The following is a 25,776-nucleotide window of genomic DNA, read 5'->3' as shown; positions in this document are numbered from 1 at the left end:
AAAAAAAAAAAAAAATTTTAAAGCCAGTAAAGACCCGGTTATAGTGGTACACAACTTTAATCCCAGCATTCACAAAGCAGGGATAGATTTCTGTGAGTCCATGTCCACCTTGCTCCACACAGCAAGTTCTAGGACAACCATAGACCATGTCTCAAAAAATCAAACAAACAAACAAAAACCAAAAATCCACTTAAACTGACAATGAAGATTAACTACTAGACTTGCCAGCTCACTTCCGAGCCTTCGTTATCTTGAAAACCAGTTCAATACAGCACAAACAACTACAACTATCCTCCATGAAATAAAAGGCAAAAACTACTCTGTAAAATATCAACAATTCAAACCTAGAAATTTAAAGTATTCCAGAGAGGTTTGAAAGAAAATGTATCAATTCTAAATACTGATGACTTAAGTGTAGTAATATTTCATTTATATTTTAATATCTGTCTCTAGGTTTTTTATTAATCGTGCAACACTAAAGAAGGAAAAGAAATATGATACTATCATAGATGTGTAAAATACATTTGTAAGATTGACTGGAGAGATAACTTGGTACAGCAAAATGTGTTTGCCATCCTAGCATAAGTTCTGATGCTTGGCACACACATAGAGATGGGTATAACAGAGGCGTGCATTCAAAATTCCAGTGCTGAGGAAGCAGAGACAGCAGGAGTCCTGGAGTTCACTGGCCAGCCAACCTAGCTAGGTAGGTGAGCACGAGATTCAGTGAGGAACCCTGTCTCATAAAGTAAGATGGAGGGGCTGGAGAAATGGCTCAGTGGCTAACAGAATGTACTGCTGTAGGCTAGAAGAAGGGGCTAGGGGTTAACAGGAAGGACTGCTCTTCCAGAGGACATGAGTTCAGGTCCCAGCACCCACATGGGGCATCTTACCTGTAATTTCCATATCCAGGAGATCCAATGTCGTCTCCAAGGGCACCTGCACTTGTGTGTGTGTGTATACACATATGCACACAGATGCATAATTAAAACAAATATTTTTAAAAATAGCACATACTCAGAGGACCAAAGTTCAGGTTATAGCACCAACAACTTCCTATGTCTCCAGTTCCAGGGGATCCGATGCATCAGCCCTCTAAGGACACTTACATGTGCACACATGTGCATACTCACAGTCATATATAATAAAAAATAAATAAATCAGAGTGATGGGGAATACACTTAGCATTGACCCTGGCCTCCACATGCAAGTACATGAACATACCAGTACACTGTCACAAATATAAGCATGCATGTACACGAACATCCCAGTACACTGTCACAAATGTAAGCATGCATGTACATGAACATCCCAGTACACTGTCACAAATGTAAACATGCACATACACACAAAATACATACTATGCACTCATGATGATGATGGCAATGATTCATCTGAGAAAAGTAGGACTAGAACTAGAACACATGCATGTTCTGAAACATATGTCAGAAAACCTACAGCTCATATCATATTTAATAACTTCGATAATATCTCTAAAGATCAATGGTATTCTAGTCTAGGCATTCCTATTGAATATGGTTTAGAAATCCTAAACACTATAATAACTCAGGTTTGGGAGGGAGGCGCACAAATTGGAAAACAAAGAAAGAAAACCATCTCTATTTTGAAACATGACCAACTACACCAAAAACCCCAGAAAGTGTACCACCACAAACTCATAGAACTAACAAGTAAGGATAGAAATTTCCAAGTCAAGATTTAACACACAAAAATCAATCATATTTCTAAAAATATACAAAATAGTATTTTATAATTAGTGAAATATGCACTATTTAAGCTATGGATACTCAAAACCACGTACAGAGCCTAAGAGTATAGCTTTGTCTGTGATGGAATATTTGTCTAAAAATCACCTGAGTAAATTGGGAACATAGGGGGAGAGAAGACTGTGGGAGTGGAGTGGGAGGGAGAAGAGGAGGGGGGAGGGAGAAGGGGAGGGGGAGGGAGAAGGGGAGGGGGGAGGAAGAACATGAGGGATTGGAAAGGTCGAGTTGGGGGAAGGACAGACAGAGAGAGCAAGGAAAGAAATGTCTTGATAGAGGGATCCAGCAGGGGATTAAGCAAGAAACCTGGCACTAGAAAATTTCCAGATATCCACTAGGATGACCCCAGCTAAGAATCTAAGCAACAGTGGAAAGGGTACCTTAACTGCCCTTCCCCTGTAATCAGGTTGATGACTACCTTAATTGTTACCATAGAAACTTCATCCAGTAATTGAAGGAAGCAGATGCAAAGATGCACAGCTAAGCCCTGGGCCGAGAGCCCCTGGAGCCCAGTCATAGAGAGGAAGGGGTGATAATATGAACAAAAGGGTCAAGACCATGATGTCCCCATCAGAAACAGCTGACCCGAGCTAGTAGATGCTCACTGAATCCAGACTGAGAGTTGGGGAACTAGCATAGACCGAACTAGTGGGTGACAGTGTGTGGCTTGGGCAGTGTGTGGGGTCACTGGCAGTGGAACAAAGTATTTATCACTAGTGTATAAACTGGCTTTTTGGAGCCCAGTCCCTATGGAGGGATACCTTGTTCAGCCTAGATACAGGGGGAGGGCCTTGGTCCTGCCTCAATGTGATGTGCCAGACTTTATTGACTCCCCATGGGAGACCTCACCCTCTCTAAGGAGTGGGCGGGGGTGAGGTAGGGGGAAGGTGTGAGGGAGTAGGAGGAGGGGAGGGAAGAACTGGGATTGGTATCTAAAATAAAAAAGATTGTTTTTTAAAAGATTTAGAAAAGAATATTTGCCTAACATGTACAAGGCCCAGAGGTCAATATCTAGCACCAAAAGAAACAAAGGAAAAGCATAAATATAAAATAATTTTTAAAATAGAGGGTTTATATGTTTAAAAACTATAAAATATTCAACAGATTTAAAAGATCAAAGAAAAGGCAGGCAGTGGTGGGTACCACCTTTAATCCCAGCACTTGGCAGGCAGAGGCAGGTGGATCTCTGTGAGTTCTAGGCCAGCCTAATCTACAGAGTGAATTCCAAGATACCCAGGGCGACACAGAGAAACCCTGTCTCAAAAAAAAAAAAGTCGACAATTGTGGAGGGCTAGCTTTGAACGGCACAGAAACTCTGTGCAGGGGAGACTTGAGGTAGCATTCTCACTGACAGGCTTGGCAAGCCAAGTCAGAAGGAGGCAAACCTCTCCCATCAGTAGAGTGCCTTGCCAATGGTCAGTCCTTGAGAACACAGATGTGCACTGCAGTTCAAAGGCTCTGATTAGGTTGTGGTTTGTCTTCTGTTGAGGTGTTTTTACATATTCTATAACAGCAAAAGTTATTCCCATAACACCAGGCTTTTTGTTTAGATTAACTAGGGCACAAAGCTCTTGAAATTATTTGCAATGAAGTTATTAGTTTATGCAACTATTTTCAAGTACTATGGGAACCTAGTTTGAATCGTGATTCGAGTATTATCAAGGAGCACTGGCTTTGCAATAAATATGCAGTTGTATCTCCTACTCTGCATCCCCTGTGTCCTGATTTCTGTGGCACTACCCAGCATCATCTATAACCGAGATGGTTGAGGAAGGGTCCCCAACAGGCAATCTTACCAAAAGCAATCTACAGATTCAATGTAATGCCCATCAAACTCCCAGCAAAATTCTTCACAGACCTCGAAAGAATGGTACTCAACTTCATATGGAAAAGAAAAGAACCCAGGATAGCCAAAACAATCCTGTATAATAAAAGAACTTCTGTAGGCATCACAATCCCTGACTTCAAACTCTATTACAGAGCTACAGTACTGAAAACAGCCTGGTACTGGCATTAAGAACAGACAGGAGGACCAATGGAACTGAATAGAAGACCCGGATATTAATCCATACATCCTTGAACACCTGATTTTTGACAAAGAAGCAAAAAAAAATTAAATGAAAAAAGAAAGCATATTTAACAAGTGTTGCTGGCACAACTGGATATCAACATGTAGAAGAATGAAAATAGACCCATATCTATCACCATACACAAAATTCAAGTCCAGATGGATCAAAGACCTCAACATAAAGCTAGCAACACTGAACCTAATAGAAAAGAAAGTGGGAAGTACACTTGAACGCATTGGCACAGGGGACCACTTCCTAAATAGAACCCCAGCAGCACAGACATTGAGACAAACAATTAATAAATGGGACCTCCTGAAACTGAAAAGCTTCTGTAAAGCAAAGGATATGGTCAACAAGACAAAAACGACAGCCTACAGAATGGGAAAAGATCTTCACTATCCCCATACCAGACAGAGCGCTGATCTCCAAAATATACAAAGAATTCAAGAAATTGGTCATAAAAAAAAACAAATAATCTAACTTAAAAAATGGAGTACAGACCTAAACAGAGAACTCTCAACAGAGGAGTCTAAAATGCCTGAAAGACACTTAAGGAAATGTTCCACATCCTTAGTCATCAGAGAAATGCAAATTAAAACAACTCTGAGATTCCATACTACACCTGTAAAAATGACCAAGATCAAAAACACTGATGGCAACTTATGCTGGAGAGGTTGTGGGGAAAAGGGAACACTTCTGTATTGCTGGTGGGAATGCAAGGTGGTACAACCCTTTTGGATGTCAGTATGGCCATTTCTCAGAAAATTAGGAAACAACCTTCCTCAAGACTCAGAAATACCACTTTTGGGTATATATCCAAAGGATGTTCAATCGTGCCACAAGGATATGTGCTCAACTATGTTCATAGCAGCTTTGTTTGTCAGAGCCAGAACTTGGAAACAACCTAAATGCTCCTCGACTGAAAAATGAATAAGGAAAATGTAGTATATTTATACAATGGAGTACTACACAGCAGAAAAAAATAATGACATCTTAACTTTTGCAGGCAAATGGATGGAGCTAGAAAATATTATTTTGAGTGAGGTAACCTGCTGGGAGCCGATTTGAATAGCTGCCATTACAAGATGGCATTTGGCCCCAGCCTCGCTTGATAGATAACTCCATATTAGGGTTGCAGTTCTTCCACCGGAAAACAGGGTGAGTTGTTGTGATCTAGCTGCCCACACTTCCCCTGACCGGCAGGGGAACATCCTGGTCTGTAACTGACAGGGATGTTCCCCTGCTTTCTTTCCTGCTGGTGGGTCTCCAGAAAAGCAGTTAAAGTATCAAAGTATCAAAAGTTGCTAGGCAGACTCCCTATATAAGCAGTTATAGTTCAGGGCTCCGGGCCCCTTGCTTTCTGCTCTCCCTACAACCAAGAGGCTCCAATAAAGCGTGATTTGAGAAGAATCCTCGTCTGGTGGCTGTTCTTTCCTGCTGGTCAGAAAGTTCGCCGCAGTAACCCAGACCCAGAAAGACAAATATCATATGTACTCACTCATAAGTGGCTGTTATATATAAAGCAAAGAAAACCAGCCTACAAATCACAATCCCAGAGAACCTAGACAATAATGAGGACCCTAAGAGAGATATACATGGATCTAATCTACATGGGAAGTAGAAAGTATAAAAAGACAAGATCTCCTGAGTAAATTGGGAGCATGGGGACCTTGGGAGAGGGTGGAAGGGGAGGGGAGAGGCAGGGAGGGGAGCAGAGAAAGATGTAGAGCTCAATAAAAATCTAAAAAAATGTCAAGGAAGACATAAATAAAATAGATTTGTCATGCTACTAGAGTCAAATATTGACAACTGAGTACAGCTGTACAGACCTGTAATCCTAGCTACTTAGAAGACAGAGACAGGAAGATCACAAGTTCAAGACCTAGCTGAGGCTCAAAATTAATTCAAGGCAATATAGTGAGACTTTATCTAAAAAGAAAAGCTTAAAAGAAATGGCTGGGAATATAACCTCAAGACAGGCAGCTGGCACAGCGTATCATCCTAGGTTTAATCAGTAGTACTTGAAAAATAAACAAAAAAATAAACTAATTTCTTTCGTACATTTAATGGTATTCCAACTGAAATCCAAGCAAGATTTCTTTTTTTTTGTAGATACAAACAATATTCTTCTAAAATTTATATGGAAAGGCAGAAGAGTTTACAAAGACAAAATAAGATCGAAATTAGAAGAATCATTGCTTAGCTTTTAGACTTAATACTGAGCTATAGTAGTTAAGATGGTGCACTTCTGGTAAAATAATATACACACACTTTAACCCTCCCACAAAAGTACAGAAATACACTCATGTATATGTAGTCAATTGACTTTTTTTTTTTATAAAAGCATAAAGGCAATTCAAGGGAGAAAAAAAATAGCCTTTCAACAAACTATATTCAGATACCTGGATAATCACATGAAAAACAAAAGACAAATATTTTACACAAATTAATTAGAGCTATAAATGTAAAATATGCAATTATTTGACTTTTTTAAAAAGAGAAGCTGAAGAGATAGTTCAGTCAGTGAGGTCACTGCCTTGTAAGCATGAGGACCCCAGTTTGATCCCTAGAACCTACACAGAAATCCTAGGACAAATGGACAGTAAGTGCAAGAAAAAAATATTCATTGTATGTGATGGCACATGCTTGAAACCTTATCACTCAGGAGGCAGATACGGAGAGATCAGTGCAAGTCTAAGGACAGCATGGTCTACATGGCCAGTTTGGGGACAGCCAGACTACACGGTGAGTCCTCGTCCATAAACAAAACCAAAGGTTTCTATGATCCACTTTTCAATACAAACTAAAACTATGCTTAGCACTGTAGGTATAGCTGAGTTGTAGCATATTGCCTAGCTGGACAAGGTACTATACTATCAGAAATAAATCAGGACTAGCAGGATAATGCTTGCCACCATGCCTGACATGAGTTGGATTCCACATGGTAAAGGAGAGAACAGACTCTTGCAGGTTGTCTTCTGACCACTACATAAGCATTATAGCATGCCTACTCCCCACACATGCATGCATGCTTGCATGCATGCATACATACATACGAAAATGCAGAAAATTTAAGTTACAATATTGACCAAGCACTAGCAAGGAAAGAGATAACTACTGTGAAAAATGATTTGGCATTGTCATAAATTTTAACATACACTTAACATATGTTCTAGAAATCTCAAGTCTAGATATTTACACTATGAAAATGAAACACTACATTCATACAAAAGCTTGTATGCAAGTGTACATAGCAGCTCTATTTGTAACCACTCAAGTTTATATCTAATCTAAATATTCTTTAAGGAAAGTGTGGATGAATGAACCCATAAAAATGAATTACTGACACACACACAATATCAAACAGCTTAAAAATTCTTGTTTTTCTTTAAAATTTTTCTTTTTATGTGTGTTATGTGGGGAACAACAGTGTGTGTATGCCACATACATGGAAGTAGCCCTAGGGGCCAGAAGAGAGTGTTGGGTTCCCAGAGTTACTTATAAGCAGTTGTGAGCTCCCCAACATGGATGCTGAGAAGTGAACTCAGGTCCTCTACACAAACAGTACATGCTCTTAACCACTGAGCCATTTCTCTAGCCCAATTTGAAAAAAATCTTAAAAACATCATGCTGAATGACAAAAGATATTTTCAAGCTATTATATACCTTATGAGTCCATCCATGTAACATTATCTAGAAGCCATCCTATAGTGCCAGAGACTAGCCAGGATTCTTATTTTATGGAGGCTCATTTTAAATAGTCCTTTTTCTCATTATCTACTTTATTCTCCAGTAAGACATCCTTTATGTTAAAATATACATTAAGAATAATGATATGGCTCAGTGGGTAAAGGCACTTGCCACCAAGTCTGGTAGCCTGAGTTCAATGCCCAGAACCTACATGGTGGAAGAAGAAGACCAAGCTGTCCTCTAGCACATGGGCACCATGGCTTACACATGCAGTAAATAAACAAAACAGAATTAAAAGCATGTATGCATCAAAATTAGCTGAGGGTGTGGCTTAACTGTAGACTGCTTCTTTAGCACGTGCCAAGCCCTGGGTTTGACCCCTAGCATATGACACCGAAAGAAGACACATAAGAGCATTAGCTGTCATAAGTAGGTTCTGGGGAATAAAATTTTAGGCAGTTTGTTTATTTTTTAATTTTTCAGAATATGTTTGTAGTATATTAATTATCAGTAGGAAAAAAACAAAGGAACGTTTCTATCCAGATCTTAGAACATTTTTTAAGGAAATTTTAGAATTTTAGCCAGTAAGCAGGGGGAAAGCTGGGGACCTCTGAAAAAAAAAACAGAGAACTTGGTAGTGTAGCAAGCGAGAGTAAGAAAGCTGGTGAAGGCCAGCGAGATGGTTCAGCAAGTAAAGCCACTTGCCACCAAGCCTGACAATATGAGTTGGATTCTTACAGCCCACAGGATGGAAGGAGAGGATTGATTCCCACAAACTGTCCTCTGCCCGCCACACCCGTGGCATGGCATGTAGACCGCTGCAAACGTGTGTACACAAAATCAAGTCTTTAAATGAAAACTACAGAGAGCTGTAGGCCGACTCACCTGAGACTGTTTGAAAACATCCTTCCCAACCACATCCAGATTTGAGGGGTCTTTGATGGCGCTAACATACTCAGAAACAGCCTTGATCACGACATCACAGGGTGGAAGAACCAACTGATGAGCTCGGACCTAGAAAAGACATGATCAGTAAGGGACACCAAAGTCAAAGACACCGTTAAAGGCTAGGCTCACAGCCAAAAATATAAGAGTTTGGTTCCCAGCACCCACAGCTGTGAACTTGGGAATGTCTAGAAGTGATAAAGTTCATATGCATATGTAGGGTAACGTGCAAACATTTTAGAGACATACACAAAGAATGTGCAAATGAAATGACTTGTCATATTGGCAATAACAAGAAAATCCAGAATGCATAGCAAAATCTTGATAGTTGGTCTAAATCATTAAACAATTGTGAATAAATGGAATAATCTATTGTTTTGCCCATGTTTGTGATATTCAAAAAAAGGCAATGTAATGATTCCTAATGCTATTCTGCTATACTCATAGACTGGTACCTAGCCCAACTGTCATCAGTGAGGCTTCAGCCAGCAGCTGATGGGAGCAGAGGCAGAGACCCACAGCCAAACATTAGGTGGAGCTCAGGATGCCCTGTTCCAAAACGGGAGGAAAAACTGTATGAGCCAGAGAGGTAGAGGACACCACAAGAACATGGCCCACAGAGTCAACCAGCTTGGGCTCATAGGGAATCAGAGACAGAAACAACAATCACGGACCCTGTATGGGTCCGAGCTAGGTGCTCTGCATATATTTTATGGTTGTTAGTTGTTTCTGTGGGGCTCCTAACAGAGGGAGTTGAGGATGTCTCTGACTCTTTTCCCTGTTCTTGGTACCATTTTCCTCCTACTGGGTTGACTCTTCCAGCCTTGATGGAAGGGTTTAAGACTTTCCTAGAAGGCCTGTTCTTTTCTGAAGGGAAAGAGAGGAGCAGTAGGTCCTGGGGAGAGGGAAGTTTCGGGGATATTGAGAGGAGTGAAGAGAGGGGAAACACCAGTTGGGATGTATTATGTGAGAGAAGAATAAATGCATAAATACACAAATAATGAATGAATAAATCAATAAATATAAAGGGAAATTATTTCATGCTATGCAGAAATGTAGGTTTTGTTACCACATTTAGAGTTCTTTAAGTCTAATAATTATAGTTCTTTACGCTATAATGATTGAGTCAATGGTATACATTTTCAGAAGGCTTTTGATAAAATTCATTTTGTTGGGGGTGGAAGAGAGGGCTCAGCAGTGAATAGCACATATTGTTCTTCAAGAGGACTTGAGTTCAATTCCCTTAAGTACCTACATACCAGGCGGCTCACAACCATTTGTAACTCTAGTTCCTATAGCCTCTGTGGGCAAAATACATTCATGTGCATATATCCCCCTACATGCATATATATAACTAAAATTGAATTTAAAAAGCAAGATTCATAGACATCTAGAGTCATAAGGGGTCATTTGGAGTGAAAAATGTTTTACCAATAAACTGCATCATTCATTCCTCAAAAACCAGCTATTGATGGAGCTGGAGAGATAGCTCAGAGGCTAAGAGCACAGGTTGATCTTCCAGAGGCCCCAGGTTCAGTTTCTGGCACGCATATGACAGCTAAAGGAAGCCTCTAACTCCAGGGTATCCACCACTGTCTTTTGGCCTCCATGGGTACCAGGCATGCATAGACATACAAGCAGGTAAAACACCCATACACACAAAATTAAATAGAAATAAAAAATAATTTTTTAAAAAGTTACTATGTCTGGTGTGATAGCACACACCTTTAACATTAGCGCTTGGATGCTTAAGCAAACTTCTATGAATGTGAAGCCAGCTTGGTCAACTTACATAGTAAGTTCTAGGTCTGCCAGGACTATGTACAGTGACCCTGTATCAAACAGTTACTGTCAAGCAATGGCCAGATACTGTCCTAAGGTACCAGAGACATAGCAGTGAATACAAAAGACAAGAACTCTGCCTTCATGGCAGCAGGAATATTAAATGTGGTTGGGATAAGCTGATGTGCATATGTATGTATGTGTGCATGCACACCTATATAATTTTAAATAATAGGATTGGGAAAAGCCTCATTGAGAAAATGACATTTAACAAAACTTTTATGAGTGAGAAAATAGCTGTGTAAGAAAAAAGGCAATCTAAGTAGAGAGAATGTTAAGTATGAACCTTCTAAGGGGCTAGGAAACTCTGGGAATGGCAAGCTATGAGAAGGATTGCGTGACATAAACAGTCATTACAGGATTTTAAATAGGAAAGTGACATGTTCTGAATCCTCTTTTAAAATTAGTATATATTACTATACAAGAGTAGGTTTCATGTATGAATATTATAAATTTTGATCATATTCACCTCTTCACTACACTCTCATCCTCCTCCTCTTAATAGTCTCCTTATTTATCCCAAATAGTCTAGTCCCCTACCCTATCAGGTTTTTTGCTCAGAAAAAATAAGACAGATTCATAATGCTAAAGAACAAATTCTAGAGCTGGGGATATAATATGGAGGTAGAGTGATTTCCTATCATGTCTAAGGCTCTGGGTTCAATTCCAAGCTGCTGTGGAACAATCTTTGTACACTATAAATATGTACTACTCTCATTGTTAATAAAAAGCTGATTGGCCAATGGCTAGGCAGGATCTGGGGGCAGAGAGAATGCTGGGAAGAAGGGTGGAGTCAGAGGAGTTGCCAGCAAGACACAGAGAAGAAACAGGAGGTGCAAGATGAAAGAGAAGTAACGCCACATGGCAGAAATGTAAATGAATAGAAATAGATTAAGTTTAAGAGCTAGTTAGTAATAAGCCTGAGCTATTAACAGAGCATTTATATTTAATATTAAGTCTCCGTGTCGGTTATTTGGGAATGGGTGGGTGGCAAAGAAAAGTCTATCTACACTGAGCACTGTCAACATTTTTTTAAAACAAATCTGTATACTGTGCATATATGTATATATGTGTGCATGTATGCATGTGTGTGCACCAGTGTGTGTGTGTAAAACATGTGTTTGGGGGGGGTCCAGATGCACATACATAGGGAAACCAAGGGTCACCCTAGATTATTGTTCCTCAGAAGTGGTTCATCTTGTTGTTAAGACAGAGTCAATCATGGTACATGGGGCTCCTCAACTAGGGTAGGCTAGTTGGCCAACAAGCCTCATGAATCCTCCTCTCTCTGTCTTCCTGGCACTGGGATTACAAGCACAAAGCATCTTGCCTTTTTATGTGGGTACTGGGGCTAGAACTCAGGTCCTCATGTTCATGCAGCAAGCAGTTTACTAACTGAACTATCTCTTCAGACCCAAGAACAAATTTTCTTCTACACTCTTCTAAAGCACTAAGAGCATGTGGCATAGTAATTTTTTTGCACACAATGCAAATTATCTAACTACCCTCAAACGGCCATCTTAGTTTCACCTTCAAAGTTCCTAAAACCTTACACATTTTTGGCAGTACTAGAGATTGAACCCAGGTCCTCACATGTGCTCAGCAAGCTCTCCATCATTGAGCTATATCTCCAACTTGAACACATACTTTTAAGAGGCCATTATGAAAACTATCAACAAACGTGTTGGAATGACAGCTGAGTGTTTAGGAGACTGGCAAGTAAAATGAAAACAGAGAGGTGACCATTGGATTTATTGGTAATGTTGTTAAGGGCAGTTTCAGCAAATCAGATTACAGAGGCAGGAGGATAGTAAACAGCTCAAGTACAGCCTCCCCACCCCCAACCCTGTTGTGTGTGGTGTGTGTGTGTAGGTCAGAGGCCAACATCACTCTTCAGTAGCCATCCACTTAGTATTCTGAGACAAGATCTCTGATTAGGACCCAGACTCACCAGTTAAGCTAGGCTGGCTGACAAGAGAACCCTAAGAATATGCCTGTTTCCATCTCCCCAGGGCTAGAATTATAAGCATGAGCCACCATCCCTTCTTTTTGTTTTTCATGTCTGGGAATCAAATGCCTTATGTTTGTGTAGCAGGTAAGAATCAATGGAACCATCCCCACCCCTATCCCCAGAAAATTCTTTGGAAGAGTATACTGTAAGAAGAAAAGTAGAGCAATAGCTTAGGTGGCCAGGGGTAAGGTCAGCAGTGGGTTTGGGCCTGGACAGATGTTTAATTGACAAAGTGCTCGCTGTACAAATGCAAAAACCTGTACTCAGATCCCTAATACTTGAATAAAAGGTGAGATATTGGCAACACACACACCTGTTATCCCAGTGATAACACACACACACACACACACACACACACACACACACACACACACACACAAAGGGTTTTATCTTCAAACCTGAATCATACACAGCCATCCATAGTAGCATATGCTTATAATCTTAGAACCCAGGAGGCTGAAGTCAGAGACTTTTGAGTTAGTTCAAGGCTAGTTGGTATCAGGCCTTATCTCCAATTTTGAAAAAGGATTGGGGCTATAGAAATAGCTCAGAGGTTAAGAGCATTGGCTGTTCTTCCAGAAGAACCAAGTTCAATCCCCATCATTCATATAGCAGCACACAAACGTCTGTAACTTCAGTCCTAAGAGATGTAATACCCACTCTGGCTTCTGTAGACACTATGTACACATGTAGTAAACAGACATACATGCAGACAAAGCACCTATGCATAGGAAATAAATATATTTAAATGGAAAAATACACAGAAATTTTGAAAAGGATCATGCTTATACATCAAATGGGAAATAACCAATGAAGCAAGGAAAAAATGATGAAGGAGAAAGAACTGTAGACAGAAGTTGCTCATTTTTCCCAGGCCACTCAGACCCAAAATAATTACACAAAACTGTATTAATTAAATCACTGATTGTCCTATTAGGTCTAGGACTTACATCCTAGCTCTTACATCTTAAATTAACCCATCTTTCTGTATATGTGTTGCATTTATTGGTTAATGAATAAAGAAGCTGCTTTGGCCTGTGATAGAGCAGAATAGAACTAGAAAGGAAAACTAAACTGAATGCTGGGAGAAAGAAGATAGAGTGAAGAGAAGCCATGTAACCCCACCAGAGGCAGACGCTGGGGACAGGACTTTACCAGGTAAGCCTTTACCATGTGGCAATACACAGATTAATAGAAATGGATTAATTTAAGGTATGAGTTAGGCAGAAAAATGCTTAAGCTATTGGCCAAACAGTATTGCAATTAATATAATTTCTGTGTGATTATTTCGGGAGTCTGGGCAGCCAGAAAATGAACAAGTGGCCTCCTACTACACTGCCACAAGTGCCAAAGGGCGTTGGTTCTTCTGTAGATTTCATAGCAGTAAATTCCATTTTTAATTTTTGCTAAACTATTAAAAAAATGGTCATATCACTCATCTGATGTACATGTCTGGTCACTAGTGGGGTTGAGCATCTAGTCAAATGATTAGCCACTGTATTTCTGCTTTTGTCAATTTTTCTGACTCAGTCTTTTACTCATTTTTGTCACTATTAAGGCATTTTTCTTTGCCAGTTTATATGCATTCTTATGTTATAGGTATTATCAGAACTAATTTTTATCTGCATGAAAAATATAGTTTTACTTTATTCTAAGGCGAGAGTGTGAACAGAGCTCACACTACCACAAATTATGCTGTCAAGTATCCAACATTTTGGAATATCATAGCAATTAGCACATGCCAAATATAACCGCCTTCCTAATCAGTGTCTCCACTGCAAGCTAAGTATTATAATTTTTTTTTTTTTTTGGTTTTTCGAGACAGGGTTTCTCTGTGGTTTTGGAGCCTGTCCTGGAACTAACTCTTGTAGACCAGGCTGGTCTTGAACTCACAGAGATCCGCCTGCCTCTGCCTCCCGAGTGCTGGGATTAAAGGCGTGCGCCAACACCGCCCGGCTAAGTATTATAATTTAAACCTAATGAAACAGGACACCAAGGAACATGCCAAACTGCATGGAGAAAAGCCCACCGAGTCCTCAACCCTACACAGAGAACTAGAGGCAAGTGAGTAAAGCTGGGACTGGAAGAGGCGGTCCTCCCAAGGGAAGAGCACACCAATTGGTTATCTAGTGCCAAACTGTCGGCCCTGAAAACAGACGTTCAGGTAGCATTATATGGACTCACCAGATTATATTTAGGAATATATATGTACATACAAATATATGTGTACATGCAAAAACAACTGATGAAAAGAAAAGGGCCATAAACTTGATGGATGAGTGGATAGGGATATGTGGAAGGGTTTAGAGGGAGGAAAGGGAAGGAAGAAGTGTAATTAAAATACAACCTCAAAAACAAACGAAAACAAATAAACAAAAAGACTTTAAAAGCAAAGACTTTAAAAAATCTAATGAAAGATAATTGTTCTACACCATCAAAGTTCAATCAAAAGTTGATGCGTCCTAATTGTACAGGGGCAAAATAGGACATATTACCTTAAGTGATGCAAGAGGATGTTCTGGTCCCAAAAGGCTCCAGTGAAAAGCAGCCAAGTCTTCATCGGGTAGAATGTGGTTACCTATAAAATAGACATTTCATTTATTCACTGTATAGTTTGCTTAAATCTTTTAGGTCATAAAGAGGATCCTCTGGGAGAGGAAATAACTGAATTACACATAGACCCATATTCTCTTTATTTTATTTTTGAGACAGGGTTTTCCTGTGTAGCCCTGGCTATCCCAGAACTCACTCTCTAGACGAGGCTGGCCTCAAACTCACAGAGATCTGACTCTCTCTGACTCTTATGTTCTGGGATTAAAGATGTGCTCTACTATGCCAAATTAGGTCTATGTTATTATTATCATTATTATTATTTTGGAGACAGGTCTCACTATATGTCTATGGGTGGTCTGAGATTTGATATATAGACCAAACTGGTTTCCAACTCAAAGGTCCACCTGCCTCTGCTTCCCAAGTGCTGGGATTAGAGGCATGCACCATAACACCCAGTAAGCCTATATTCTTAATGTAATAATTAATTAAATTAAGTAATTAAGTAGTTATCTATGTACTAATTATCTACTCTGTACCATGAGTATCTCCTTTATAATGATCAAATCTTAAAGTTTTATCTCCATTTTATAGACAAGGAAACTGAGATTCGAACAAGCTTAGTGACTTGGCCCTAAGTAGGCCTATACTAGAACAAAAAAATAGGACTATCAGACTCTCAACTGCATGGCACTATCCATTATCACAGGTAATGGGAAACTGTTACCTAGCTGTGCTGCCTTTATAATAGAAGTTATTGATTACTTGACAACTTCAAAGCACTTTCCCTATCTCATTTTACTCAGCCTCATGAGTAGCACTGGGATTATAACTACTTTCATTTCTGAGATGAGAAAAATGAATCCAGGGAAGCGGGACTTCAGTGATAATTGCACAAAATCTAATTTGAAAACGTAGGCTAATTCAATCACATTATCCAAAGTGATGTTCTTTGTGCTTACAGGTCACAACTATACCAGTCTATTAATGTTCATACTGTCAATACTTGGAAAACCAATTCCAAATATCAATTCTGCAATTTACTTTGAAATGCATCTTTGCTGGGCAGTGGTGGCGCACACCTTTAATCCCAGCACTTGGAAGGCAGAAGCAGGCAGATCTCTGTGAGTTTGAGGCCAGCATGGTCTACAGAGAAAGTTCCAGGACAGGCTCCAAAGCTACAGAGAAACCCTTCTCAAAAAACAACAAAAAAATTTGCATCTTTAAAAGAAAGCCTGAAAGTTGGATGTAACAATACATGCCTGCAATCCCAGCATTAGGAGGGTTAAGGCAGGAGGATCTTATGATTGAAGCTACACAGTGAGACCCCGAAGAAAAATGAAACAACAAAAAAGAAACCCACTGGGTGTGTGGATAGAGGAATTGATAGGGATGGGAGAAAGTTCCGCGAATGATAATGGCAGGGTACTAGCCCTGGATATGGACTTTTCACTGCAAATGAATTATGCTGAATACTGTTCAAAAGTACTCCTAACAAAAAAGACCGAGAGCAGAACTAGTCCACACAGCTTCCTGATCTAAATCTAGATTTTTAAAAAGAAATGCTAATAATCAGAGTAGAGAAGAAAAGATAACTTGGACTAGTGAAACATTGGACTCTGCATGTAAGTTCTGCAATATAATTCGCGGCCAGCCTGCTCTACAAAGTGAGTTCCAGGATAGCTAGGGCTACACACAAAAACCCTGTCTCAAAAAATCCAAAAAAAAATGTTCTCATATTTGTAACTGACATTTATATGTTCACATTCTTATCACAAGTTAATAGGTTCATAAAATACTAAGTTTTTCAGATCATCTGCTAAGAACCCCTGTCTACTGCTTTTCAGTATTTCTTTTAAAAAAAGTATTTCTACTTTTTTTTTCTTACAGTATTATATGGTATGAGAACTTCAGGTTTTGTTTTTTGAGACAGGGTCTTTCTCATATAGCACAGGTTGGCCTTGACTATGTGGCCAAGGATGGTCTTAAATTTCTGATCCTTGTGTTTCTACCTCCTGAGTGCTAGAATTATAGGCATGTTACACTACACCCAGGTGTGTGGTTCTAGGATTGAACACAGGACCACATGCATGCTAAATAAGTACACGAACAACTAAGCTACATCCCAAATCAGCATGAAGTCTCTAAAAAAGCAAAACCAATACTGCCAGGCTAAACCACTCTAGTCTGCTCATCCTATCTATGCAAGAAGAAACTTTACCAAACACTGGATTCTCTGGCTTAGACGACCTACCAAGCAGTGCAGCAAATATGGGGAAATTTATTCGCTTCAAACCGAGCTGCTTGGCCACTTCCTGCATCAGGAACTGGTTGGTTGTGAGGTTCTTCCCATTCCAGCTTAGCTTCAGTGCATGGGAACTGTAGTAAGATGGAATATTGTAGAGCGCATATTCCGAGTCATGAGCAAGAAGACCATGAAAGCCATTTTCTCTGAAAAAAGCCACCACTTCCAAATGGTGGTCTTCCAGGCTCTGAAAGACCTAGGAGAGAAGAAAAAGAGAACATGTCATGACTCAGACACTGATCTATGTGCATCTAACAAGATTAGAAATCAGGAAGGATGGTGCCTAATTTATGATGATAAAATTTTAGATTATCTTTGGCTAAAAAGAACAAAACAAGCAAATTGTATATCAGCTTAGAATATGATTGTGCTTGTACACATGTCTACTAACTGTCCAACCCTTAAGTTGTGAAATCAACACACTATTCCTTGATGTACACTATATTAATTATTTAATATAATACTAAATCTCTGGTTTCTGCTTGAAGCCATAACAGAGATCTTCATAAAAAACAAATTATTCAGTAGCTATTATGTACTGTGCATATTCTACCTGTATAATCTCATCACAACAATCATGGTAAGGTATATATGAATGAAAGTATTTAGAAGTGGAAATAGAAATCTTAGTTCATCTATCAGTTTTTTATGGACATGTTCTGCCTGCATGCAAGTCTGTGTGAGGGTGTCAGATCCCCTGGAACTGGAGTACAGACAGCTGTGAGCTGCTGTGGGGTTGCTGGGAATTGAAGCCGGATCCTGGGGAAGAGCAGCCACTGCTCTCAACTGCTGAGCCAGATCTCCACACCCTCACCTATCAACTTTTTCAAACATTTACTTATTTGTTTACGTGTTGTGTGTATGCTGAATGTGTTCCTGTGCATCAGTGCATGGAGATGCCCATGGAAGTCAGAAGAGGTCACTGGATCCCCTGGAACTAGAGTTGCAAGCAGTTGTAAACTGCCCAAAGTGGGTGCTAGAAACCCCCAGGTCCAGCATAGCACCCCCCTTTCACAGTTCTTGTTTCTTCTCCCCTTAGGAGCATCTTAAGAAAGGCAAGTGCTTCCACAAGGGAGGTTTCTCACAGGGTTCCCCAGAAGAAACCCACAGAGATTATTTCCATTAGTCAAGGGTCAAAACTTTACCCTATTTTAAAAACAGAGAAACTAAGCTGTAAAAGGATGGCTGGCCTCAAAGCTATTTGAGTAAGAAACAATGGAAGCTGACCTAACTCCAGAATACATATCACTTCTGGTACCAAGCACACTCCCCAAACAGCACTATTTTTAATAGAAACAGAGACAGCCTATTAAGTACCCTTCCTGCACATGCTCTATTTGGTGTAAATGAAGCATACCAAAGTTACCTGTACACTGGCTCCACCAGACTAAGTTCTTTGACTATGGAGACTTTATCGCTGCATTTTGGGTTCCACTGTTATTGGCTCCACCATTCAGGCTCCACGCTGGTGCATAGCACTACATACTAATGACAATACTAACAGGTCCTAACTATGTGCTATGTGCAAAGCAATATAACTTTATACTTTATATGCATTAATTCACTTATATGTAAAAAAATCCTATGAGGCCATTTATCTCCAAAGTCATACAGCTAGAAAGAGAAAAGCCCAGAATTGTTTGGTTCTACAGTCTATAGATCTTGATAATGTCTTTGAACTCAGAAGACCTATTGTTTGCCATTGCAGTCGTTGCTGCTTTGGTTTTTTGAGACAGGGTCTTACTATATAGTTCTGGCTGGTCTGGAACTCACTATGTAGGCCAAATGAGCATCAACCTCATAGAGCTCTGCCTGCCTCTGCCTTCTGAGTGCTTGCTCACATTAAAAGTATGTACCATCATGCCTAGCTCAACTGATATGTCTTGATGTTCTAAAGTAATAATAATTTTGTGGAGTGTAACAAGAGTTTCAATACATTAAAATTGTTAGGATGTAGAAAGAGTTTAATCACTGTTGATATTCATGTCACACATGAGGTCACATAAGGACAAAGGCACAAATAAGCAGAAAGCACAGCAAAGTATTAATTTAATATCTAGGCAAAGGAACCAAAGTGTTATAACATATTTATACCTACAGATACAGTTAACTCCAGATGTGCCAGAGTAAGGAACGGTTTTATGCTGTCTTCTGATGATATTTTCTTCCAGCACACCTAGCATACAAGTTGCTAGTTCATCCATCAACCTCACACTAGGCAACCACAAAATATGATCTAGCCTCTTATGTCATCATAACCTGTTGTAGGGTCCACGTTGGGTACCAATTGTTGTAGGGAGAGGTCTGCTTGTTTGTCCTAGTTGCCCAGCTAGCTTACACCCAAAATAACCACACAGAAACTGTATTAATTAAAAAACTGCTTGACCCATTATCTCTAGTTTTTTATTGGCTAATTCTTGCATCTTAATTTAACCTATTTCTATTAATTTATATATCACCACATGGCAGTGGCTTACCGGAAAAGATTCTAACTGGTGTCTGTCTCAGGCAGAGGATCCATAGCTTCTCTGACTCTGCCCTTCTTTCTCCCAGCATTTAGTTCTGTTTTCTCTACCTGTCTAAGTTCCATCCTATCACCTACGCCAAGGCTGTTTCTTTATTCATTAACCAATAAAAGCAACACACAAACAGAAGGAACTCCTACACCAATAACCTGATTATGCAGGCACTCTAAATTCAATCTTAAAGAAATTCAAATGTACAAAAGAAAGGTGTAATGCTCAGAGCCACAGACCTAAAAAAACCTAGGTCAGACTGTTACTGACATCCATATTCTTTCCGTGACGCATAACTTTAAGCCCAGCTGAAGCTGATTATGCCATGGTACAAGTGATTTCAACCCCAGAAAGCCAATGATTACTAATTGGGGGGGGGTAGGGCAAGGAGGAACGATACACATAGGCTATTACTATATCACCGAGACTGATCTCAAATTCCTCGGCTCAAGTGATCCTCCCATCTCTGTATCCTGAGTAGCTGGGACTATTTGCCACACCAAGTGAATAACTAATGACTGTCTGTGTGTATATGGTAGTATGATTGAACCTACAGTTTTGTGAATGATAGACCTTTAAAAAAATTCACTAGTTGTCCAAGTAAACATCAAATTTGGAATTTTTCTGCACCATCAGATAGAGTAGTAGTACTAAAGATCTTTAATGTGATGAGTCTTCTAACACTATGAATATAAATCACAATTACTTAGAGATTAAAACCAGCCGGGTGGTGGTGGCACACGCCTTTAATCCCAGCACTCAGGAGGCAGAAGCAGGCGGATCTCTGTGAGTTTGAAGCCAGACTGGTCTACAGAGTGAGTTCCAGGACAGCTAGGACTATTACACAAAGAAACCTTGACTCAAAAAACAAAAAACCAAACCAAAACAAAGCAACACTCAGCTGGGTGATGGTACACACTTTTAATCCCAGTACTCAGGAGGCAGAGACAGGTGTATCTCTGAATTTGAGGCCAGCCTGGTCTATAGAGCGAGTTCCAGGACAGTCAGGGCTATGCAGAGAAGCCATCTCTCACCACTACAAAACAAAACAAAACAAAACAAAACAAAACAAAACAACAAAAACTCTACCATACTTAATCATGCTTCAACACAGATTGCTATAACAATTCCTGTGATCCAAACACTTATATTTTCAATGTAGTTTCAATCTTAATCCACTTGACTTCTTAGACAATGAAGATCTAGAGAGGATAAATGCCTTGACATGATTACCTAATTTGCGGCAGAACCAGGATTAGAACAAAAGACTCAAAGTTCCAAGCACAGAACGTTTTCACTACACATTCTAGAGAAGAATAGAAAACATTAGAATTAAAAAAAAAAACCTCACAAATCTTTCTCACAGTTCCTTGGAAATAAGCATGCCAACCTATTTCCAAGATTCTTCCTGCATCCCTAACCTGGATCATTCAGTTTCTCTGCCTAAAATGCCTTAGAAACTTTCTAATGCTTCAAGTATTTCCATAGGTCTATTTCTTCTTAGACAAATTCTTTGATGATTCTCCCCTCTTCGCCCTTTTTAATTTTTATTTTATTTGCTTTAGTTAATATATTTATTTGGGGAGACATCCTTCCGCATATGTGTTGAGGTCAGATGACAATTGGCAGAAATTGGTTTCCTCTTTCTAATCATATGAGTCTATGAGACTGAATGCAGATCACCAGGCTTAGTGGCAAGCACCTTCCTCACACACTGAGCCATCCCACTCCCCAGCCCATATACACACAGCTCCTTCAGTCTTACAGCATCAAGACAGATCATACAGGCACAGAACCAACTTGAAAAAAGCATCTCCAATCTTCAAAAACCACAAGATATATCTTTTATTTTTTTCTTATTGTTTTCAACACATCCTGACTGCAGTTTTCCCTACATTCTCTTCTCCCATCATCCCCTGCTTCCCCTAAATTACTCTCCTCTAGATACGTTCCTCCTCCATTTCCCTTCAGGAAAACAGCAGACCTCCCAGAGATATCATATATGTTATGGCTGATAGCTTAGTGTTTTTGTGGGACTTTGGGGTGTCTCTAACTCTTTTGCCTGCTTTTGGGATCCTTTTCCTCCTGGGTTGCCTCATCCAGCCTTGATAGGAAGGACCATGCCTACTATTATTGTATATTGTTATGCCATGTTCAGTGGCTATTCCTGGAGGGATTTCCTGAAAGTTAGTACTTATCAAAGTTAAATCAAGATCAAGTAAACAATTTAAATAGACTTATAACCCCTAAAGAAATAAAAATAGTCATTAAAATCTCCCAACCAAAAACAGCCCAGGATCAGACGGTTTTGTCACAGAATTCTAACCAGACTTGCAAAGAAGAACTAATACCAAAACTGGACAAATTCTTCCACAAAACAGAAACAGAAGGAATATTGTGAAATTCATTTTGAGCCCATAGTTACCCTGATACCCAAACCACACAAAGACTCAACAAAAAAAGAGAGAGAATAATAGACTAATATTCCTTATGAACATTGATGCAAAAATACTCAATAAAATACTGGTAAACCAAAGCAGAAAACACATAAAAAAATTATCTGCCATGATCAAGCAAGCTTTATCCCAGAGATATAGGGGTGGTTCAACATACAAAAATCTGTCTTGTCAATATAATCTATCATATAAGCTGAAAGAAAAAAAAACACAAGATCATCTCCTTAGATGCTGAAAAAGCCTTTGACAAAATCCCTTCCATGATAAAGGTCTTGAAGAGAGCAGGGATACAAAGAATATACCTAAACATAATAAAGGCAATAAACAGCAAGCCAACAGCCAACATCAAACTAAATGGAGAGAAACTCAAAGCAATTCCACTAAATTCAGGAACAAGACAAGGCTGTCTACTCTCTCCGTATCTATTTGATATAGTACTTAAAGTTCTAGCTAGAGAAATAAGACAACTAAAGGAGATTAAAGGGATACAAATTGAAAAGGAAGAAGTCACAGTATTGTTATTTGCAGATGATATGATACTATACATAAGCGACCTCAAAAATTCTACCAAGGAACTCCTACAGCTAATAAACACCTTCAACAAAATGACTGGATACAAGATTAACTCAAAATAAAATCAGTATCCCTCCTTTAATAAACAGGCAGAGGAAGAAATCATGAAAACAATACCTTCATAAGAGCCACAAATAATATAAAATATCTTGGGGTAACTATAAGCAAACAAGTGAAAGACCTATATAACAAGAACTTCAAGTCTTTGAAGAAAGAAACTGAAGAGGAGGGGGCTGGAGAGAGTGGTTAAGAGCATTGCCTGGTCTTTCAAAGGTCATGAGTTCAATTCCTAGCAACCACATGGTGGCTCACAACTATCTGTAATGAGGTCTGGTGCCCTCTTCTGGACTGCAGGCATACATGCAGACAGACTATTGTATACATAATAAAAAATAAATATTAAAAAAAAGAAACTGAAGAGGATATCAGAAAATAGAAAGATCTTCCAATGCTCATGGATCAATAGGATTAACATAGTAAAAATGGCCATCCTACCAAAAGCAATCCACAGATTCAATGCAATCCTCATCAAAATCCGAACATAATTCTTTTCAGATTTTGAAAATACAATACTCAACCTCAGATGGAGAAACAAAACAACAACAACAACAAAAAAAAAAACAGGATAGCTAAAACAATCTTGTAAAATAAAATAAAAAAACTTCTGGAAGTATCACCGTCCCTGATTCCAAGCTCTTCCACAAAGCTATAGTAATAAAAACAGCACGGTGCTGACATAAAAATAGACAGATAGGTCAGCGGATTAGAAACAAAGACCAAAAAGTAAATCCATACACCTGTGGACACTTATCTTTAACAAAGAAGCAAAAACTATACAGTGGAAAAAAGAAAGCATCTTTAACAACTGGTGCTGGTATAACTGGATGTCGGCATATAGAAGAATGCAAATAGATCCACATCTATCACTGTGCATAAAACTCAAGTCCAAGTGGATCAAATACCTCAATACAATCCAGATACACTGAACCTGATAGAAGAGAAGGTGGACAACAGTCTTGAATGCATTGGCACAGGAGACAACTTCCTGAACAGAACACCAATAGCAGGCACAAGAACTGACAATTAATAAATGGGACCTCATGAAACTGAAAAGCTTCTGCATAGCAAAGGACACTGCCCACAGGACAAAATGGAAGCCGACAGAATGGGAAAAGATCTTCACCAGCTCCACATCTGACAGAGCGCTAATTTCCAAAACATAAAGAACTCATGAAACTAGAAATCAACAAACCAAATAATCCAACTAAAAATGGGTTACAGATCTAAACAGAGAGTTCTCAACAGAAGAAATTCAGATGGCCGAGATACCACATCCTTAGCCATCAGGGAAATGCAAATCTAAATGACTCTGAGATTTCATTTTAGACCTGTCAGAATGGCTAAGATCAAACACAAGTGACAGCTAATGCTGGCAAGAATGTAAAAACCCGACAGTCCTGTAGCGCCCGTGCCACGACAAGGCGGTCCACAAGCTGGAAACCGAGCCGGGAACGGGGCTGAGAGACTTTAAAACACATAGACAGAGACACAGACACGGGTCATCCTTGATACAGGAATGCCAATGCCAAGTTTACTGTGCTCAGAGAAAGCTTATACAGAGATCCTTAACCACGCCCAGGTCTCGGGATCTTTCAGCTGCCGGCCCACCAGCTTGCCATCAAGGTCTGGTGCTCAGAGCAGCTGCAGACAGTCTCGCGCTCAGAGTAGCTGTTGGCTGCTCAGAGCAGAAGAAAACAAGTTTTGCTCAGAGCTGCTGCAAGCATAGGAAAAACAAGCCGCTCACAGGGAATTCAGGGTCTGGAGATTCACAGCCCCCAATAGCTGCCAACACAAGGGGAACACTCCTCCCTGCTGGTGGGAGTGCAAACTTGTACAGCTACTTTGGAAATAATGATGGCAGTTTCTCAGAAAATTGGGAATAGATCTATCTCAAGAGCCAGCAATGCCACTCTGGGGCATATACCCAAAGGATGCTCCATCCTACCACAGGGACACTTGCTCAACTATATTCATGGCGGCTTTATTCAAAATAGCCAGAACCTGGAAGCAGTCTAGATGGCCCTCAACCAAAGAATGGATAAAGAAAATGTGGTGCGTTTACACAGGGGAGTATTACTCAGCAGTAAAAAAAACAATGGCATCATAAAATCTGAAGGCAAATGAATGGAACTAGAAAAAAAATCATCCTGAGTGAGACAACTCAGAAAAACAAGCATGACACTGATAATTGGATATCAGCTGTAAAGGATAACCATGTGGAATTGAATTCACAGACACATAAAAGCTAAGTCACAAGGAGGACTCAGGGGGGTCCTTAAATCTCCCTGGGAAGGGGAAATAGAATAGACTGGGGGCGGGTGGGGATGGGAACAGGAGAGATCTGGTGGGGGAAAGATGGAGGGGAAGAGTACTGGAAGAGATGACTGGAATGGAGGGGACAGCTCTGAGCCGAGCAAGAAACCTAGTGTAATGGAAACTCCCAGGAAGCTACAAGGCTAACCCTAGCTAAGACTCCTAGTAATAAGGGATAAGTGGCCTAAACTGGGCATCTTCTGTAACCAGGCAAGACTACCAACCCAGCCGCATAACCTTCAACCTACCATTTGTCCTGCCTACAAGATGTGCTGGGGCAAAGTTGGAGCAGAAATTATTGGAATGGCTAACCAATGTCTGGTCCAGCCTGAGACCCATGATATGAGAGGGAGCCCACCCCTGACAGTTCCTGGAGCACAGGAGCCAGAGGCTAGACAGCCCAGAGACCCAGGATAGAACCAAACACAACTGGCAAATAAAAGTCAATGTAACAAAGCCTAATGCTATTCCGCTATACTTAGAGGTTGGTGCCTAGCCCAACTGTCATCAGGGAGCCTTTGTCCAGCCACTGATGGAAACACATGCAGAGATCCACAGCCAAACATTAGACGGAGCTCAGGGAATCCTGTGGAAGAGGGAGGGGAAGGCTTGTAGGAGCCAGAGGGGTCAAGGACACCACAAGAAAAGCTACAGAATCAAGT

General features: G+C 39.9%; 1 protein-coding gene and 1 pseudogene across 2 annotated transcripts in view; both read right to left on the bottom strand.

Moving 5' to 3' along the window:
- Fam120c (family with sequence similarity 120C) overlaps window positions 1-25,776 on the bottom strand; it is a 149,572-nt gene that overhangs the window by 79,454 nt on the left and 44,342 nt on the right. For both annotated transcript variants that reach the window (XM_013350639.2, XM_005358882.2), the window contains exons 2-4: window positions 17,146-17,392; window positions 14,837-14,919; window positions 8,429-8,557 (exon numbers count right to left, since the gene is read on the bottom strand). In XM_013350639.2, the coding sequence (XP_013206093.1) occupies window positions 8,429-8,557; window positions 14,837-14,919; window positions 17,146-17,392 (459 nt within the window). The remainder of the gene's footprint in view (window positions 1-8,428; window positions 8,558-14,836; window positions 14,920-17,145; window positions 17,393-25,776) is intronic.
- Window positions 13,997-14,131, bottom strand: LOC113457456 (annotated as a pseudogene).

The sequence above is a fragment of the Microtus ochrogaster genome, chromosome X, assembly GCF_000317375.1.
Source record: "Microtus ochrogaster isolate Prairie Vole_2 chromosome X, MicOch1.0, whole genome shotgun sequence".
In the NCBI taxonomy this organism is placed as follows: Eukaryota; Metazoa; Chordata; class Mammalia; order Rodentia; family Cricetidae; genus Microtus; species Microtus ochrogaster.
Note: the sequence above shows the minus strand (reverse complement) of the source record. Positions and strands in the feature narration are given on the sequence as shown.